The 21,731-nt window shown below is 34.9% G+C and overlaps 1 protein-coding gene across 1 annotated transcript in view; it reads left to right on the plus strand.

Moving 5' to 3' along the window:
* Window positions 1-3,937: 3,937 nt before the first annotated feature.
* The window catches only part of LOC107288982 (ERC protein 2), a gene marked incomplete at its 3' end in the record, with an annotated part of 213,254 nt that continues 195,460 nt past the window's right edge, over window positions 3,938-21,731 (plus strand). The window contains exon 1 of the mRNA XM_029284462.1: window positions 3,938-4,600. Within this exon, the coding sequence (XP_029140295.1) occupies window positions 3,938-4,600 (663 nt within the window). The remainder of the gene's footprint in view (window positions 4,601-21,731) is intronic.

The raw sequence follows: 21,731 nt of genomic DNA on the forward strand, positions 1-21,731 counted from the left end.
GTTGAGAAACACTGTTTAGATTATAAATAACACAGGCAATATAACCTCATTATGCTTTTCTCAGTAGAGTTCAGATAACGAGACAGGGCTGAGATCTTGATAATAACAATTCTTAATTTAGATCATGTTTTGTTCTAAAACAGACTGATCCGGTTGTTTCTTTTGGAAAGATCTTCTGCTAAAGAAATGGAAAGCAAGAAAAGAGGAAAAGGATTTAAGCTTTTTATAGTTTTGAAAGTATATCAACAATATATTCTTTTTTTTTCAAATTTCAGAGGAGATACCATACATGTTTATAAAGACAAGAAACTAGAAATCTTCAAGGTTTTTCTATCAATTATACAATGGTTTGTAAAGCATTTTAGGATTTTTTTTGTATATAATTTTAATTAAATCTTTTAAACAAGAAATTTAACTTCTTAAACAAGAAGATAAACACTAATACAATAATATAAAGTAAAGAAGAAAAAAATCAAAAAGTGCAAGAAAAGAAAATTAGAAAAAAATAAAAAAATAAAGGTGGCTTCTGATGTTTTTCACAGCAGTTATAAAAATAAATAAAAACAAATTAGTACAAATAACCTATATTTCTAAAGTTACATCATATTACTTTTCTTTCTGTAATCTATTCTATCTAATTATTGAAACCATAAGCCACAAATTTATTTTTTATTTTTATGCAAAAATCTATAAGAGACTTCCAGTCACCAGTAAATATAAATAATGTTTTTTTTTCTGTAATCAAAGAAATCAGTTTATAGCTCTGGAAATTTCAATATAAATTAGTTTATATACTTAAACTCCCATTTTTTGTATTTAAATTAATTTACTTAATATTAGGGGGAAATCCTTATTTTCCCTCCCTGTTAAGCAAACTGACTTTAATAGTAATAATTTAATTGTATAACATAATCTGAATATATATATATGCAAGATTACTTTATTTAGTAAAGGAGGCATGAGGTTTGTAAACTTCTTTCCTTTTTTCTTTGTGAATAATAAATCAAATAAATAAAAATAAAATAATCCAACTCAACCATAGAACTAAACTAGATAATTGCAGAGGGTGCCAAAAATTCCAGGCACCTGTTACTCAACCTTGGGTAAAATCACCTCTTATCTTTCAGTGGGAAGCATGTTGCAGTTACCCATATATTAGCATGTTATTATCTCTGCGTTCATTGATTGTAATCTAAAGCCTTCTGATCTACAAGGTCATAAACATATTTATTAAAAGGGAGAGCTAAAAAAGCAGGACACGTTGATCACTGGATGTATTTTTGTTATGGATACTCACCATACAGTACAATACAAACTGTTATATTGTATGTAAGAGAGTTAATCAGTAATGAAGGTCAGGTGCTTAAGCCACAGAGCTCAGTCCTGTGTGTGAAAGGACCTCTGGCATAAATTTGATATAAAAACAAATAACAAATAAAAAGCATGACATTGTCCATGTTCAGTTAGAATGGGAAATGAAAACTGAAAATATGCAGGTGGGCATAGTCTTCACCATCGTGGAAAGCTATATTTTATTTCTGAATAGAAAGGAAGAGTATAAATACATTGGTATTAAAATATATTTTTAATTTTAAATCAATACATTCAAATTTATATTATTAGAAGCAAATTAGATGCAGATCAATAAAATGAGTGAATATAGTGGAGAAAGTTCTAATTCTGTATTATTCCTAAGTATACTTAATCATTCTCTAGTTTGCATTTTTTAACCTGATGAACTCTAATTTCACCTGAGGCTCACTTCCATTTTTGCTGGCAGTGACCAAAGCTAAATTGGTGAGGTCCCATGCTCACCCCATTACAGCATCTACCTTTGCTTCTATGTGAAAACCACTTTTGTATTTTTTGATAGAAACTGAAAGAAATGCTACATTAATTCTGGGGTTTGACTATTTGAAATGTTTATGCTTACAGAAATACTGGGTACTATTGAATTTTAGATTGCAAGGTTAATGTATTTTATATTTGTAACTGCATCAAAGAAAGTTGAAAGCTATTTGTTCTTTATTTCTTTTCATCTTTATTCCTCTGCACCTTCCCTTCCCCTATCTTTTTCCTTCTTAATATTTTTTTGTTATTTATATTTTCTCTCTTGTAGAATTTTAATAAAGTATATTAAGAAACCTCATTACTGCTCATCATTATGTTTGAACTACTTCGCAGGGTATTTTACTGTCTTGAATTATATGTAACCTTTCCCTGTAAGCACAATTCTAGATGATAAGAAAAGAGTCATTGTAGCATTTATAATTAAAAGATGAAAAATGAATACTGTATATTGGATATAATGGCCTGATTTGGACACAAAATAGTTTGCATTTAATTAGGTATGTGTAAATGGAATTTGTAGGTTTAACGGTGTTCTGTGCTCACCATAATTTAAGTATTTAGTAGCCAACAGAGATCCATAAAGCACAAATAATGATAGGTCCTTTTGGAAAGAGAGAGGTTGATAGGTTATTTCAGTAAACATGTGGGGATTTTTTCAAGTAATTTCTGATTGGAGTTTTTTTTTTAATAAAGAGTTGCTTGGGAAAGGAATGCATTTTTTTTTTAATAAAGAAGGAACAGTAAGGTTAATATTGCCATGCCTTTCTCCATATTTCTCTTTACCGCATTTGGAACCTTGAATAAAGTTTTGGAAAGTCTGAGATAGAGGAATGGTAGTGTTAGGAAGGGTTAAATTAAATTACTTAAAACAATTTAAAATGGGTTATTTACCTTTTTATGATGTCTGATAATTTTTCATATTTAATTTTCCTCGACTTATATTTTTATAAGGAGGAGGGCATTTCCGTATTTTAAGGCAAACATAGTGCTTTATCAACTATAACACTAATTGCCTCTTCTGTGGCAGCACTTTTCCTATGGAACACTCTTTCCCCTGAAGTTCGGCAGGTCTCCCACATTTTTAGCCTTCCAAAAGGCTTTAAAGACCCAGTTTTCCCATCAAACATTTGGAAAAGATCAGATGATGGCATGTTAGCACAGATTGGCACCAGGCTTTTGTTGTTTAAATGATTTATGTTTTAACTGGTTGTGCTTTATAGTTTTAAAAATGATTTTACATGTCTTCTAATCTTGGATTGAGAGCTGCCCAGAGTTGGTTAAAACATGGATGCCAATGTAAAATGTTATAAATAAATAAAGTCTAATCTTCATGATTGCTGCTTTGGGGGCAGGAAATTACCCATCATGTTTCTAGCCATGCTTCTGTTCTCAACCTTGACAATTTTAAGGCATGTGGACTTCAACTCCCAGAATTCCACAGCCAGCATTGCTGGCTGTGGAATTCTGGGAGTTGAAGTCCACATGCCTTAAAATTGTCAAGGTTGAGAAACACTGTTTTCTATGTATTAGGGGACCATGTTAATTCCATAACATACTGTATGAATAAAGCAAAGCTATAAATAATAAGAAAATATATGTTCTTTAATTCTTGAGTACAAGTTAAGCATTATTTACTGAACACTCATCTTATTTTTGAAATACAGATTTAATTATATGACCTGGAGAATTTTCTAGCCATGCAAGGTTTCATCAGTTTTTAACACTGTGCTCCTATAGTGTAATATGGTATTTTTTAGCATTTCCACTTTTCATTTCCTCTTTGGATACTAATAGAAATGAATATAAATATGAAGACTTAAAAAAATATTACTAAGTTTAGTGAGTGGGATTTGCAATTTATATAGTTCTCCCAGGTGTTGGTGCCATATTGTGATTTGCACAACAATAACGTTATTGCTTTATTTTCAGATCTCGGACCTGGAGAATTGATTTCGATGAAAGTGTTGCCTTCTGGAAGAGTGCTGTGAAGCTGTCTGCCAACATTTCCAACTGAAAATAAATGCTAGGCATCCTACTTAAGAGAAGAATAGTTTCTTATTAAGTAGTACCTCACAGTAAAATCAAAATGTATGGAAGTGCAAGAACAATCAGTAACCTGGAAGGCAGTCCTGCCAGATCTCCACGTTTGCCACGATCGCCTCGTCTGGGCCATCGGCGAACAAGTAGTGGAGGAGGTGGAGGGACAGGTAAGACTTTATCAATGGAGAACATTCAGTCACTTAATGCTGCCTATGCAACATCTGGACCAATGTATCTGAGTGACCATGAAGGTGTGGCATCTACTACTTTTCCAAAGGGCACAATGACTCTTGGAAGGGCTACTAATCGAGCTGTATATGGTGGACGAGTTACAGCAATGGGGAGCAGCCCTAATATTGCTTCTGCTGGCCTTTCCCATTCAGATCTCCTTTCTTATACTGATCAGCATGGAGGGTTGACCACCTCCTCACATCATCATCATCATCATCATCAAATTCCTTCCATGCTGAGGCAAGTAAGAGACAGCACCATGCTAGATTTACAGGCTCAACTGAAGGAGTTACAAAGAGAAAATGAACTTCTAAGGAAAGAGCTAGACATCAAGGATAGCAAGCTTGGATCTTCCATGAATAGCATCAAGACCTTCTGGAGTCCAGAGCTTAAAAAAGAAAGAGTCTTGCGCAAAGAGGAAGCAGCCAGAATGTCTGTTTTGAAAGAACAAATGAGGGTTTCTCATGAGGAGAATCAGGTAAGCAATGAACAGGAAATAATGACATACTGTACATCAATTGAGCAGCATGTCTTAATTTACTTACATGGTTATTCCTTAGTGATATTTCTTGTTCCTATGACATCAGAAAAACTGGATATAGTTTTAATATCTTTGATGTGGTTGCCATCTATATTGCTATAGATACTGGATCACTCCCTAGTTTGCATTATTTTCAATAACTTCTATAAATCCATAAATATACATCTTCACCAGGTTAAGGGAACTTACTCAGAAATAGGTGTCTGCTGGGCAGTTAGAACTGTTCTTTTATGTAAAAAAAAAGACAAATCATGATAGTGGACTTTGAATTGTGTCAATTACTTTCCATTTCATTCTAGATTTTGAAGTGGCTTAGTAAATGATCTCTTATGATTAATGGCCTATGTCAGTGATGGCAAACCTATAACATGCAATTCTTGGAAAGGGGACACACCATGATGTTTTGGGTGACAAACCAGAGTTCAACATCTGTCAAAAACTATTTTTGAAAACACCCCCTGTTCTTGTGTGGTTTTCCAAATTAGTATAAGAATGGGGTGTGCTGTTGTGTGACTTTTAGAGTCTCCAAAAACCATGTAAGAACAGGGGGTGCTTTGGTGTGGTTTTTGGAGGCCCCGGGCCACAGAAGACTATTCTGCAAGAGTGCTGCAGGAATTTTGTTCTGCAAGAAGAAAAGCCTTGTATGACCTAGAGCAATCTCAGGTAGACCACAGGTCCTGTCAACTGAAAGAGAACACTGCCTGAAGGTAAAAGAATGTGGTAAATCCTGGGGGCCACTGGACTGCAGGGCAATTGCACCATTCTCTGAGGTTTTCCCCCTTGGACAATAGCATGAGGTGGCCTTTTTGAACAGCAGTGCTGGTAATAGGGCTGAAGTGGAGGCCCAGGCCTTCACTTCAGACCCAGCCTTGACATTGCCACCAGGTGCTACTGTTCAAGGTGACCTAGATGGCAGTGGGGGGGGGCAGATATAGAGAACTGCTTCTCTTTTGTTTGGGTATGTGTAGCAGAACAAGTTCTGAAGTTTTGACTGAAGTTTTGACATGCCAAACCCAAAGGTTTCACCATCCTATGGTTATAAAAACCGAAGTTTCATCTGAATTAATATTAAAACAAATATATGTGTAACTTATAAGGAGGGAAGCACTCCCTTAGATAATGAGATCTGAAGGATTTAAAACTTAATCAGTATACTAAATTAAATTTTGAAAATAGACTGGCAACTTATGTAGATTTTTTTTTATCATAGTAACACATTGGTGAAATTAGTTGAAATCACCTAATCCTTTTCCTGGACACCCCTTTATAGAGAGTACTGCAGTAATCTGAACATGATGTGGCCCAGGCAGGGATAACTATAACCAGATTCAGACTGATGTGGTGTGTTAATCAAAGTTGCGTCAGATCACAAGAATAATTGTTGCTAAATTAGATAGATGTAGGAGATGAGCAGGCTGAGCTGGAAGGTGGAGTCAAATGTGTCATCAGTTTAGAATCCTTGTGCTTCCACAAGTGACCAAGTCCAGCCCTCCGTGAATTCTGTTGATCCTTATCTAGTGCCAATTTAGCTGTGATCATTAGTTGATCAGATTCTTGTATATGGGTAAAGATAAAGGTTTCCCCTGTCCAGTCATGTCCGCCCTTATAGTATAATTAGAAATACAGGAAGTCCTTGATTTATGACCATTTGTTTAGCAATCTCTGGAAGTTACCATGTGCTGAAAAAAAATGACTTACACTTACATCGATCCTCACACTTATGACCATCGCAGTGTCCCCACAGTCACATGAACAAAATTCAGGTGCTTGGCAACTGGTATGTAATATGATTGCAGTGCCCTGGGGTTGTGATCGCCATTTGCAGCCTCCCCAGGGGGCTTCCAACAAGAAAAGTCAATAGGGGAATCCAGATTTGCTTAACGGTCATGGGATTCACTTAATGACCATGACAAAAAGGTTGTAAAATAGGGTGCACCTCATTTAATGACTGCATTACTCAGCAAAGGAAATTCTAGTCCAGACATGTCAAACTCGCAACGTCATGTGACGTTGCGTAACGTATCGGGACAGTTTTGCCATTGATGGCAATGGGGTGGGCGCGGCTTCTGTGTGATGCCTCCAGCCCGTGGGCTGTCAGTTTGACACCCCTGTTCTAGACCAATGGTGATCATAAGTCACTGACTACATATATATGCATGTTGCCCTCCCATACAATTTTTTCATTCAATATAGCACTACAGTAAATAGCACTCTCTCTTGTCCCTGGTATGCTAATTATATAAGAGCTTGGGTGAGAAAGAGATGCAGTGCTTTCTCAGGAACAAAAATGTTGCAATCACTATTGGAAAAAATGCAATTTTCTCAGAGCTGAAATATTATTATAGCTTTGCTCAACAATTCTCTTTGGTGAATGGAATTATAAGCGTTAAACCATCGCATGGAAAGTCCTTCAATAAAATCAAGTAAAAACCCAACTAAAATATAATCTTGATTCAGATTTCTACTGTACCAAACTAGTTAAGCTATATGTTAAAACAAAATGTTAACATGAAGAGTGTCGAACCAGTCTTCAGTATTGTTAATGCTTAGTACTTCTTGGGAGTTTTTCTTTCTTTCTGCAGCGGTTTAGCTCTTATGTTGTTACAGAATACTTATAAAATATATATGCTTTACTCATAGTTGTTAGTGCTTTGGTCTGTACAATTTTCAAATGCAGAAAGGAAATAATCCATAAGAGCATCTGTGGGAAGGCAATTCTCCCTTTTGAAGACAATTTGACTATGAAAGTCAATGTTTCACTTTTATCTCCATGAGGTTCTATGTGACAAAGGAGTTGTGTTGTAAGAACCAGCCTTACCAGAGCTTGATAGAAGGAGGGAGAAAAGCAATAGGGGAGAGAAACAAGCTAATCTCCCACTGCTAAATATGTGAAGTCTGATTGGGAGGTACCAAATCCAAAGATCATCCCACTCCCAGTCATTTCTTTGCCATGCTTTTCAATCATACCTAGAAGGAAAAATCAAAGCATTCCAACTAGAAAAACTCTACCCTTGGTTTGCATAGTAACTAAGATAGTTATTTTATTATCCTTCATATTAATATATAGTATGAGCCCATTTTTGAGATTATGGATAGGATTGTCTAATAGACTCTTTAAATTATTGGCTGGGTTTACTGCCAGAATGTGATATCCTTATTTGTGCATCAGTGTGCCGTGTGAACTGAACTTCTAAATAATGATTTATGATTTAGGGAGTTACATAATTGTGGCTTGGAATATGCCACTCAGTCGCCTATTGAAAAAAAAAGAATAGTTAACTCCAGAGAGAGGTCTGCTGTTTGTTGAAAAATATTGTGGTACTATTTTTGTACATATTTTTTGTACATAATCATTTTCTGAACAGAAATTAGAAATGGAGATAAAATATGTACGAAGGGTTAGATTGGAAGGATCTTCTGGCAAACTTTTCTAACCTGATTCATTTGCTTGGAGATGTTTCCTTATCTGACTAGGAAACACCACCAGTGCTAGTGATTGTGCCATTTATTCTCTGTTTATATATAGTAGCATGTGCTGCCAGTATTGGTGGGGATGTGGTTTTCTTCTTGGTAGTTCCTCCTTTAGGGCAGGAGTAGGAAACCTTGGCTCTTTTATGACTCTGGACTTCAACTCCCAGAATTCCTGAGCCAGCTATGCTGGCTCAGGAATTCTGGGAGTTGAAGTCCATGAGTCATAAAAGAGCCAAGGTTGGCTACCCCTGCTTTAGGGTATTATTATTTTCTGCTTGATTGCTTATCAGGTGTTAATCTCTATTCTCTGGATGTTGGCTACTGAAGAGGGTGTGTTCTGCTCTTTTTGTTTCCTTCTTAGGTTTTTTTTAATTACCTCCTTTTTTCAAAATGTTTTATTAATTTTCTGTTATTACATTTGATTAGTGCTTAATAAACATCATGTTGTCTGAGTTAATTTGTTTGCTTAATAATACAAGTTACATTCTTAGTCCCTACCCTTTTTTCCAACCACTGACAAAATAAATTCCATGTTTGAAAATATTCTGTATCTTCTTTCCCTTTGATCCTCAATGTAAGTCTGTCCATTACAGCACAGTCCAATATCTTCTTGATTATCTCTTCGTCTAGTGGTGTTTCTTCATTCTTCCAGTGCTGAGCAAATAACAATCCTCGCCGCTGTTAGTACATGCAATGTTAAATATACACTTTGCTTATCAAATTTTTCTGGTATTATACCTAGTAAGAAAAGTTCAGGTTTAAAATCTACATGTTTTCCTAACATCTTTTCTAGCCAAGTGTGTATTTTTGTCCAATTTTTTTTTGCTTTAACACAGGTCCACCACAAATGGTAATATATGACAGATTTTGTGTTACATTTCCAACATTTACTAGACATATTTTTAAACATTTTTGCTAATCTAACAGGTGGTAAGTGCCATCTATAAAACATTTTATATAAGTTTTCTTTATAAGAAAACTTATAAAGTTTTTTTTACCATTGTCAATTTATAATTTCTTTCCCAAAGATTTTGCCATTTCTCTAATTCTATATTATATCCAAAGTTTTTTTGCCCATTGCATCATTGTATCTTTCACTTGTTCATCCTCCATTTTCAAATTTAATAGAAAGTTATAGTTTCTTAATCAGTTTTTCATCAGAGGTCAACAATATCTGATCAAACATTGTTTGTTCTTTATAAAAGCCATCTATTTTCACATCTTTATCACATCTCAATTGCATTTGCAATTGAGGCCACCATGATAATTCAATACCCTAGTCTAAAAGCTCTTGGTTAGATTTTAGTTTCCCTTCAGTATCCAAAATGTCCTTATATGTCTTTTTTCATATTGCACTAGGTTTATTACCTTTTTTGAATGATGTGTAAATATGGTTCATCACTATGGCTGATTTGTTTGAATGCCAAGCTTCCAGGAATTCCCTAGCATTTTGGGATTTAGTTGGTCTAAGTTCTTTAAAGTTTCCCAGTTCCCCTATTATTGACTCTGTTCATATGTTGTAAGATTAAGGATTCATAGTTTATTCTAACTGCTAGTTGATGTTCATAGACATGCTTTGCTAATCTTCTGCTTGTCTGTCTTACATAGTTACTGTTAGTCTTTATATTGCATGTTGTAGATAATTCCTGTTTTTCTTTCTTGGGCAACTGGGCCTTTTGGTTTACATAAGACATTTTGGAAGGGTTTAGTTGGTTTGTTCACCATAGTGATGCTGTGTGGTTGTAGTAGTCTGTTGATTGTTTTTGAGATGTTTCTGATATATGGCTGTGCTATCCTTTTTACAGATTGTGCTGGTTGTATTGTGGCAAATTGAGTGTTCAGGTACTTTTTGATAAAGTTGTGTGGGTATCCATTTTGTTGAAATATGATGTTGCATAAGGGTCCTGTTTCATTTTTTCTGATGTTCAGGGTTGTTGCTGTGCATTTTTGCTCATCTGAATAATGTTCCACAGCTCATCTTGTGAGATGTTGGGTTGTTATTTTGATAAAGAAGTACTTGGATAGTGTTTCTAATTTGTCATGAATTTCTCTGCATATGATGATATCCAGGAAGGGTAGTGTATTGTTGTTTTTTCTTTCCTTGTGATTTTTATTCCTTTTAAGATATTGCTTGTTTCATATGTCTTCTGCAGTTTTTCCTTTTTTATTATGCTGAAGGTATCATCTACATATCAGATCCATACTTTTGGTTGTATTCATAGGAGTGCTATAGTTTCTAGACATTGCATTGGAATCTCTGCTATGAGTCCTGAGAGTGATCCAATGGATGTTCCTCTAATTTGCTGGCATATTGTCCATCAAATTGAAAATAGGTAGTGAGGCAAAGATTGATGAAGTCCATGATTCTGGGTAGTTTGATGTGAATTTAGTTGTCGGATGCATTGTGTAGTACTACTGCCATAAATTCTTTCACCAGTTCTGGGTCTACGGATATAAAGAATGCTTTGACATCAAATGATACCATCATTTTATCTTCTTCTATTTTTAGGTCTTTCATTTCCTGGAAGAACTGTAGTTGGGAGCAGATAGAATATTTATTCCCCTCTGTGAGATGTTCAAGTTTATTGTAAATTCTTCGACTGTATTGTATTTGGGGCTCTAGTAGTGATACAATCGGATGAGGAGATATGTTGGGCTTGTGTATTTTTGGACATCCATAGAAGTGGGAAGATGAGTCCACTGCTTTTCTTCTGCTGCTGTTCTTCTTTTGTTATCTGACTTTCTTGATTGGATAATTAAGGATTCTCTTGATAAAGTTATCAAGTTTCTGTACCAAGTTGGTGCATGAAGGGATGTAGATTTATTTGTCTTCTAGTAATTCTTTGACTTTTTGTGTGTATTGTGATCTGTCCATGATAGTTATGGATTGGCCTTTGCCTGATGGGATGAGGATGATGGTTTGGTCTTTCTTTAGGTTTTTGAGTTGGTTCTGATTCAGTGTTCTTCTGATCTATAGAATGATTGTCTACCTTATGTTTTCTTGGGTCTCTGTGGCACGCTCTGTGGTTTTAAATGCTGCTTCCAAGGGTGCAAAGCATCATCTATTTATAGTTGAGACGTTTCTGGAGGATATTGTGTTTTGCAGTGGATAATGGGCGATTGGACATATTGACAACCCATTCAGGTTCTGGTACCTCTTTGCTTCTGGGATATAGTTTGGTTTGGAGTTTTGCTTTTCGTTTTTCAGTTTGTAGTACCATGTGGACATAAAAAAACTGTCTCTTCCTGAGCCTGCTCAGAAATGTATACGATTAATTCATTTACTTGTATATTATACTCAGTTTTATGGCTGATAGTGCTAATATACTCAATGCTAAAAATGGCAAGACTTGTGTGTCCAACATATATGACATATGACTAAATGCATGATGAAAAAAAAGCAGCATTACTAGCACATCTCTCTTATCATATACAAACCATGGTGTAGGATTGCCTTTCCTTTTTAGGGGTGGATATGTTACTGATGTCAAGCACAACAGCAAAATTGCTTGGCTATTTTCTCCCCTCATCTCCTAGATTTACAATGCAACAAAAGTAAAATTCTGGCAAAGAATGAGAAAGATAAGGAAATAGCTATAAATTTATGAATAAATGAATGAGAAATCACTCAGTAGCATCTCTCATTAAAGAAATATTACTTTGAGGCATTAGATTCTAGACAGATATGTAAAAATAATTGTGAGAAAGTATCATGTATAGTAATTTATTTGATTGCTACAGTATATGTAGGAAAGCAGCTTTCAGTTAATGAAGTAATTGATCTTAAGAGTGACTTGTTTTTTAATTGGCAGATTGTATATGGTTAGTTTGGATTTGGAACTGTACCATACCTGATCATTTATTTTTAATTTTCTTCTATCACTTCATCTGTTTGTGATTAAAGAAAGATAAGGTGCGAAAAAGATAATATGAAATATTAATAGGTTCAAATGTAGACTTTAACAATTTCTTCTAGTTTTGAGAGAAGGACAATGAATCATACACTTGTAGTTATAAGTAGTGTTTGATCACTAAACTAATGAATATAGATTCTCTAGAATAGCAAACACCATATGCCAGTCATGCAAATATAGAAACACTGTGGTATACAAAAACATTTCTTTTAAAAAATGTAAATGCATTCCTCCCTCATTATATAATCTCATTCAAGATTAACCAGACTTCAGTCCCAGTGTATTAAAATGAGATTTATGGTGGTGTGTTTGTTTGTTTATAGTCCAACAGAATAATCCCATACACATGTACTGAAAAACACAGCATTCAGTAAGAATTACACTCAGGAAAAAGATATAAGATCATCAGCATACAAAAGTTCTCCTGCCATTCACACCTTCAATCAATATAGCTCTTAAGATCAGCAGAATCATTTCTTATATATTTATCCATAAATACGTTAAACAATCAATCAGACAGCCTTGCTTATTCCCTGCTCAGTGCTGAACAATTTGTATAGTGTTCCATTTATTCTCTCACACACTTTTCTTTTAATAATAGCCAGCAGACAATCAACTCCATATTCATGCAAAGCAAAATCAAGATTATTCACTTGATCACCTCTGCGTTGGTCTCCTCACTTGTAACCTTCTTTGTGTCATTCTTTGTGCCAGCAAGGCTGGGGACTCCAAAGGGTGGATGAACTCGTGAGGTGATTCCACTAGCATCCCTTTATCTATTATTTTCTTGTCTGGTTTATTTTTATTTTTTTAATGTGTTTATAATTAATGAAAACAGTGGTTTTGCATATTTATTCATTGTTCTTAGCTGGTATACTGCTCAGAGTCGCCTTGGCGAGATAGATGATTACATAAATTAGATAAATCAATCAATCATATAATTTCTCTCAATCAAGAAATAAAGTACACTTTATTTTTTCATATTCATAATTTTCTCCATGACTTGATGAAGAACAAAAATCTGGTTTGCACAAGAGTTCCCTGGCGTCCAGTCAAATTGTACTTCCCCCATTTTGCTCATTGAGAAGGAATAAAAGATGGTGTAGAAAGAAAAATATGGTTTTTCAAATTTCTGTTCATAATACACGTGTGTGTGTATAAAAAACTATTATGAACAGAAATTTGAAAAAAACGTATTTTTCTTTTTACATCATCCTTTATTCCTTCTTAATGATCCCATTCACCACCTTGATGTTTGACAAAATATATATGATTATTTATTTACTCCACTGTAACGTAACTTGGCAGTTCACATGATGGAGGAAAAATTATTACAAAACGACTCTTCATATCCAGAATAAATTATTTGACAAACTATTACTCTAAAAAGTATAAGAAGTGGAAAGGAAAATTCATATTGTTTTTGTATGAGGTGGGCAATTTGTGGCTGGTGGGCAAACATGTAAAGTTTTTAGGACATAAAACTTTGAGAGAACCTAACGCTCCACAAAATAGTATCACTGTCATAAATTCTCACCTTATTAGAAGGCAGACTGGTAGTCTCCTTATTGTAGCTTTTCTCAGGATGCTTCCTAACTTTCTCAGGATTCTTGTCTAACATGAAATGGAAACTGGAGCTTGATGTTTTGCCTGCCCATCTCCCATTTAATGTCTGCTATAATTAAAAGACTCTAAACAAAAGCCAGTTAGGATAGAGAAACTGATGTTTCTGGGCACATTCTTGCCCATAGATACCATAGTACATGTATATCATTTTTGAATTCTGTAGTCCAGGTAACTTCTGAATTGTAATTCAGCATCACAGAATTGTAGAGTTGGAAAGACCACAAGAATAATTGAGTCCGGTCCTCTTCAGCATACAAGGAAACCATCTAAAATATCTGTGGTGGGTAGCTCTTCTTAAAACCCTCCAAAGGTAGAGAATTTACAACTTCCATAGGAAGATTGTTCCACTGTCTGCAACAGTGTCATCTAATCCACTTCTGTGCAAAATTCCTTTATAGAGCCTTGCTACTTAGAGGTCAGTGGAATGTACTTTTATGTCAGTATAAGACTGCAATCATATTCTTTTCTTTTATTTGGAGGGTTTAAAGGTCATTCGAGAGGCAGATTTTTGAATTCTTTACCAGCTAAACTCAAACATCATCCCATGCCATGATGGTTATTTGGTTTTTGTTTAATGCATTTTACAATTTCAGTCAGTGCAGTTTTCTAAAGTAAGGTTTGTGGTCTGTGGCTTATTGTAATATGCACTCCTAACCCATTATGGTTTATTTGATTGCTCATGGTTAAAATCTGGCTTAGCGTAACCATAAAAACCAGATTATAATAACTGTGTGATGAAAGGTGTTGAATGAAAGGTATGATTGAAAGGTGTGATTACTTGGATTATATGGAAGAACACAGTGTTAAGCTGTTGAATGTATTCTTATGAATTATTTATCTGCCTAATATTAAGGTATTTTACATTAAAAGGCTTTCTTGTCTTTAATAACAATTTCAATTTTCTTTTGGTTCCTCTGTGATTATGAAACCGCCCTGGAGATTTACTCCACATTATTTTTCAGAATATTAGTTCTATTCTCTCCTTCTGAACCTTGACATTCTCCTGTTGCTAGAGGAAGAGCAGAAATTACTTTTTCCAGAGGAAAAATGGAGAAAATAGTAGAAGGTCAAAGTTACCTCCAATTAGATATAACTTCAGAAATTTTGACTGGGTTGGACACTGCATCTGATTTTAATCCCTTGTGATTTGGGGAATGGTGTTATTAGTTTTTCTATCATATAGCCGACAGGTCTTATTCAATTTGTCTACATTAGTGGGTGCCTTATAGAATACTTTAACATATTTTTTAAAATAAATAATTTAGATCTAAAAAAGAAGAAAAAAAAGTTAAAATACAAAATATCCAGGATAAAAAAACTTTATCCATCACTTTATCTACTTACTTAAGACTTGGTTATAATAATCAGACCTGGGGCTTGCAAGGAATCAGAGATACGTTCAGGTGTCTCCATTGCTTGGTACGCATTCTTATCCTCCCTTTGAATAGAGTTGTTATATTTGTTTATATAATTTTTTTTAAAAAAACCATATTTTATATTTTTATATTGCCTGCTTTTATATTTGTTGTTATTGGATTGTGTGTGCTGCTCAGAGTTGCATTTTGAAAGATGGATGGCTATCCAAATTTGATAAGTAAATCAATAAATAACTGTGTTACATTCAGTCTATGTTACATTCAGACCTGATGGTTTCCGATAGCCACCTCTATGGCCCAACATTTCCTCACCTTTTTAGAGATTTTAGAATATAGAACAGAATCATTAGGTTAGAAAAGTCCTCAGAGGTCTTCTGGTCCAACCCCTTGCTCAAGACAGGAGACCTTACATCATCCTGGTCAAATGTCTATTTTTGAAAACCTCCAGTGATGAAGCACTGACAACGCTGGGAATTACGCTATTCCATTGACTAATTGTTCTTGGTCATTTAATTGGTAGCATAAGTTCCCTATTACCTGGTCCAGGTAATTTGTGATTACAGAAAGGATTAACTTTATCCTCCAAGGCTGATAGATAGAACATAGCAAAACTACATGTGCAGCTGCCTCAGTTTTAGTGTCTGGATAGGGATATAATTGAATTTCCGGTCAATACCACTGAGAACAAATCAGGCGAGTGAGGTAGAGTGTTTTGGTTTTTTTATAGATTTTTATTATATGATGGATCTTTAAAAATTTTGTAAACCTCTTGGAGTCACCTATTTGTGGGTTAGGCAGCTGTATACATTTGTTTAATAAATAAATAATAATAAAATCTAAGTGTGAGCCCCTTTTGGGTGAGCAAGCATGTAGTAAAAATATTTGGAGAAGGAAGAGAGGAATAGATGAGCTCATAGTAGGAGAGGTACTGTATGAGGTGGGCTCAGAAAAAGCTTAGAATCAGGTCAACAGAGAATATTTTATCTCAATATACAGTACACAGAGACAGATTTCACACCTCATACCTAAGCCACAGTGAGCTCATATTACATTAGAATATGCACTTCTACTACTATTTTTTCTGACATTAATAACAAACTTCAAAGCATTTTTATGGGTTCTTAACTATAGAAACAGGTTAGTCAAACAATTTAATTAGATTTTTCAGAGTGAATTTATTTCCCAGATTGGAATCACGAAGCATGAAGACCCTTGTTTGCTAACTTTCTGTATTTAGGTATGCTACATAACAGAATTATATTCTGTTTTAATGCCAAGGGGAGTCATGATTCCTTTGTGTCACTGGAAACCCCCCCCCCAATCACTTCACATTTTTGCTAAGTGGTCCACATTATTTGTGCAGGCTTCAGAACAATTCTTGCTATTTTTTTTTGTGTTATTTCCTACAGCAAAAGCAACAACTGAGCTACAATTGAGCCCAAGATTTTGGTTGTTAAGTGAGACATTTGTTAAGTGAGCTTTGCCCCATTTTACGACCTTTCTTGCCACCGTTGTTAAGTGAATCACTGCAGTTGATAAGTTAGTAACCAGGTTGTTAAGTGAATCTGGTTTCCCCATTGACTTTGCTTGTCAGAAGGTCAAAAAAGGTGATCACATGACCCTGGGATACTGCAATGGTCATAAATATGAATCAGTTGCCAAGCATCTGAATTCTGATTATGTGACCATGGGGATGCTGCAATGGTCATAGGTGTGAAAAACAGTTGTAAGTCACTTTTTTCAGTGCTGTTGTAACTTTGAACGATCACTAAATGGACTGTTGTAAATTGAGGACTACCTATAGCTCCTTTAAATAATTTAAGATTTTATTAGAAAAAGTATTTTTTTAAAAAAATATTTTCTATGCTTAAGAAGTAAATAATATGCTCTCTGACAAGACCATAATTCAATGGCAAAGTACACATTCATAAATTCATGAATAAATAAATGTTTATTGCCTTTAAATTGAACCAAATTGTATTTAAAAACTTATTTAAAATACCATTGACTTCTGAACTGACAATAATAATTGAACTCCCACAGTAAAGAGAATATTTTCTAAAACAATAGTATGATATCTAAAGAATATGAAAGGCAGACCTCTTTAGCTATCAAATCTTCCACTCCTTTGTATTCTCCACAAAATGTTTCTAGAACTTTAGGGATTCCTTTTGAAAATTTTGGGCTACATTGTAAAATGCTCTGAAATTCGGTAAAGAAATGGTGGTAGTTTTTGTATATTCTAGGGTTCTTTGGGCCTTTTGAAATAAAAAGTTTCACAATTAATTTTTGCAGGGTTTAAACCAAAAACAACACTGCACATTTTAAACAAAGTCTACCTCCAATCTCTGGTCAGAAATACTTTAGTTGTAAGGATTTGGGAAATGCTGGTCAAGATGGTAAATTTGAATTAATGTCTGCATGCTCTTATTAAGAATGACAGGCAGTATAATGAACAGCACACTGGATGCATACATTTAGCTTTAATTGTCCTATGAAGATGATCAAGTGATGAAGGGATAATATCTGATTTGTCTTGAGCTGAATAGTATTGCTAGTTTTCTTACTATTTTCTTAGATTTGTCTCTTTTATTTATAGCAAGATGGTTTTATTGAACCAGAATGCTTTGTCAAGATAATATTTGAAGTGGGGGAAAAAAGGTCCCTGCCAAGCTAGAATGCTAATTCCATATTTATACGCCTTGCTAATAATACTATTGTATTATTAATACAATAATAATACATGTATTCATTTCTTTTCCCCCCACTGCTATATCATTATAAAAACATGAGGCATTCATATAAAGCATACACTTGCAGATGAAAATACAACCAAAATTTCTCTTTGCTATTTGTGAATCCTTCCATAATAAATGTTAAATAATCTTAAACAATTATTATTGTTATTAAATAATCAAAAACAATTATTATTTTTGATAAGGAATGTCAGTCAGACTTGTAAACAACCCTATCCTAATCGTTTTGAAACAACACATTGATGAAAATATCTTAGTTTACAAATCTTAAACACAAATGGACAGTGAAGTGTATTTTAGGAAGAATTCCATTTGTGTTTTTCCTCCTGGGGAAAATCTAGCTTTGCGGCTGCTAAGAGTTGACACCAACTTGCTGGCATATAATCATCATTAGTAATTCCGAGACAAAATGAGTGACATAAAATGATATTAGTTGTTAGGTAGAAAATAATTATTATTCTTTAACTGCATGACCTTACTGTGTTAATGCAAGCTGAAAATGGAGGTTGGCTGAGTCTTGGTAGGAGACATTTGTTTCTCTGTGTCAGAGAACACAGGGAACTATTAATTTCTGGATCTCTGTCATGGAAAGAAAGTCTTGTCTACTGCACAGCTCTTCATTAGAGAAGCTGCATACTGGATAAACCAGTAAGATTCTTAGTTCACCTATTCTATTCTCCTCAGTGGTCCTTCTGGCTTTGCCTGTACCTTGTCCTTCTTGAGAGAGGAAAATGGGCTATGAACAACATCAATTTTTAGGTCATCAGTTTCCATGTTTTATTCATGGCAGCAAACCGATGATCAGAGAGCAAAAAGACAAGTCATGATTTTGATGTAATTGAAAGGAATCAGACCTGATATCTATAATTAGTCAACGGAAGCCAATTATATTATCTCCTCATTCTAATTAGCCAATTAATTACACTTTTATGCCACTCTACTCTCCTGTGAGGTGACTCTGAACAGCTTATAGATTATAAAAAAATAGAAAAATAATTAAAATATATTAAAATATGAAATCTATCCAAATTAAAAATTTAAAACTATGCTAAAACCAGAAGTAAGAGTCAGACAGGACAGGGATCCTTTCTGGAACCATAGACTGTTCTCCGATGTTTCATAGAAGATTGGTCAAACTTGATAAGTGAGTGAGAGTTATGTTTGTGGAAAACTTTTAAGGATAGTTGTCTTGATTCTCATACCCCAGTGATAAAGTCCATCACATTGACTGGGATCCCCAATCCTCTGCGCACTCTGAGGATGGGGAACAGGGATGGGGAGACAATTTAATCTTCTTTCACAAAGCTTCCAAGTGCACTTAATTCTAATTTAATAACACTATACAAAATGGTATAAATCATGATGTTCAAGACTGTATTATTGTGATTGTTTGCAATATATTATACTGCAGTGTAGCATACATAAAATACTATAATGCAGTTAATAACAACAACAACAACAACAATACTACTACTACTACTACTACTACTACTACTACTATTACTAATAATAATAATGTTGGAAGGACCTTGGAGATCATCTAGTCCAACCCCCTGCTCAGGCAGGAAACCCTATACCATTTCAGACAAATGGCTATCCAATCTCTTCTTAAAAACTTCCAGTGTTGGAGCATTCACAGCTTCTGGAGGAAGTTGTTCCACAGATTAATTGTTCTAACTGTCAGGAAGTTTCTCCTTAGTTCTAGGTTGCTTATCTCTTTGGTTAGTTTCCATCCATTGCTTCTTGTCCTGCCTTCAGGTGCTTTGGAGAATAGCTTGACTCCCTCTTCTTTGTGGCAGCCCCTGAGATATTGGAACACTGCTATCATGTCCCCCCCCTTTGTGGCAGCCCCTGAGATATTGGAACACTGCTATCATGTCCTTCTCTTCATTAAACTAGACATACCCAATTCCAGCAACTGATCCTTATATGTTTTAGCCTCCAGCCCCCTGATCATCTTTGTTGCTCTTCTGTGTACTCATTCTAGAGTATCAACATCTTTTTTACATCATGGTGACAAAACTGGATGCAGTATTCCAAGTGTGGCCTTACTAAGGCATTGTAAAGTGGTATTAATACTTCACGTGATCTTGATTCTATCCCTCTGTTAATGCAGCCTAGCAGTGTGTTGGCTTTTTTGGTAGCTGCAGCACCCTGCTGGCTCATATTTAAATGATTGTCCACTAGGACTCTGAGATCCCTCTCACAGTTGCTACTATTGAGCAAGGTACCACCTATACTATACCTGTGCATTTGGTTTTTCTGAGAGCTGATGAAGAATTGGCCCAGGAATACCTAGTGTTAATATACTGTATCAGTTTTGAAGTAGTTTTGTTATATACTAATTTTAAAACAGTGGAGTTTTATAAGGTTTATAGTTGTGTTTTAATTTTAATTTTTAATTTAATGGTATTTTAGTTTAGAAGTACCTGATGATTTAATGACCTAATATGAATTAAGCATAATCAAGATCCTTACAGAATTCTAGTCTTTTTGAATGTTTTTTTCTTGTTTATGAATGTGACAACAATAAATTAAGTAAATTTTAATTTGGAAATGACTGCTGCTAACCTATGTAGAGTAGAATCAGATGGTTGTTACCTTCCTGGTCAATGGGAAGAAATGATGAAAATATTTAGCAGGAAACAGCATTTCTGTTGTACTGATGGATGGTTATTTAATTTTGAAGTATGTTACTAATTGTCCTAGGCTATATAATCACTTTTTAAAATGTCTACATCTAGAGATTTGTGTCCCTGGCATTCCTCCATGTATGGAATCCTTTGGTCATGTCAAAGGAAGAAGCTAATCTTTACATGGGAAGGAATAGAGATACTCAGTGCTTTTTTTTTTTTTAAAGGTGCCAGAACTCACACACATCATACAACCCGCCTTGCCTACCCTACAAGGTTCCATCCAAAAAAGGTGCCGGAACTCCGTTCTGGGCGTTCTATGAGGAAAAAAAGCCCTGGAGATACTGATCAGAAGATTCTGTTTCAGTTGTATGCCTAGAACACATGGCCAGTTAATTCCAGGTCCTGATTCTAATCATAATAATTTTCTGAATTTTTTATGCAGGAATCTTTGCAGGAAGATACATGGGGAAGAAAGGAATAGGGGGTAAAAACTACCAAGTTATTGTTAACATTTGCTTTCAGAAGCATAGATGCCAGACACAAGGAGAGGAAGCATGGAGTACTTAGTCACTTCTGTACAAATTTTGAAGACAAGCTAGAATTAGGCCTAACACTTACCTCAACACTTTTAACAACAGATTTATTTTCAGTAACAACACAAAATACATTAGGAAAATAAGTGTGTTAGTTGCAGAGCATTAAATGATTTGTAGGCTGGTGCTCAAATTAGTCAACAACATTGGGTAAGTGATATGTCAGAAAAACATTTTAGGCTGGTAAGCAATCATGAGAGCCAGGCTTTTTGCGCGGGGGGGTGTGTGTGTGTGTGATCACACCTGAACTACATCAGTCAGATTTGGATTCCAGATTTGGATTCTTTATTATTATTATTTTCTTTCTTTAGTCTGAGAAACCTGGAAATACTCTAGTCTCTTAATGATGACCGCTGAAGGAAGCACTGAATTACACTTGAACCCTGTAATTTGTGGAGTGTCCTCGCTTGACCGTTAGCAACGAGCAATCCCTGTAAACACACCAGGTTCTTTGCAAAATGATTGATGTCATCTCTATAGTCCCAAAGACAATCCAGGAAATACTGAAAAGAAAAAGCAATTTCTGTGCAGAAAGCCCCATTAAACAAAGCTGGAAAATATCACTCAATCACATTGTATGTTTAGAAAAAGGAAATAAATCCTCCAAACCTATAGATCTACTTCAGAGAGAAAAAGATAAGAGCTATGCCAAATCAGTCCATTGGCCATCTAGCCTTGCCTTCTATACTTCACAGT

This window comes from Protobothrops mucrosquamatus, unplaced genomic scaffold, assembly GCF_001527695.2.
Source record: "Protobothrops mucrosquamatus isolate PMUCROS unplaced genomic scaffold, P.Mucros_1.0 scaffold619, whole genome shotgun sequence".
NCBI classification, from domain to species: domain Eukaryota; kingdom Metazoa; phylum Chordata; class Lepidosauria; order Squamata; family Viperidae; genus Protobothrops; species Protobothrops mucrosquamatus.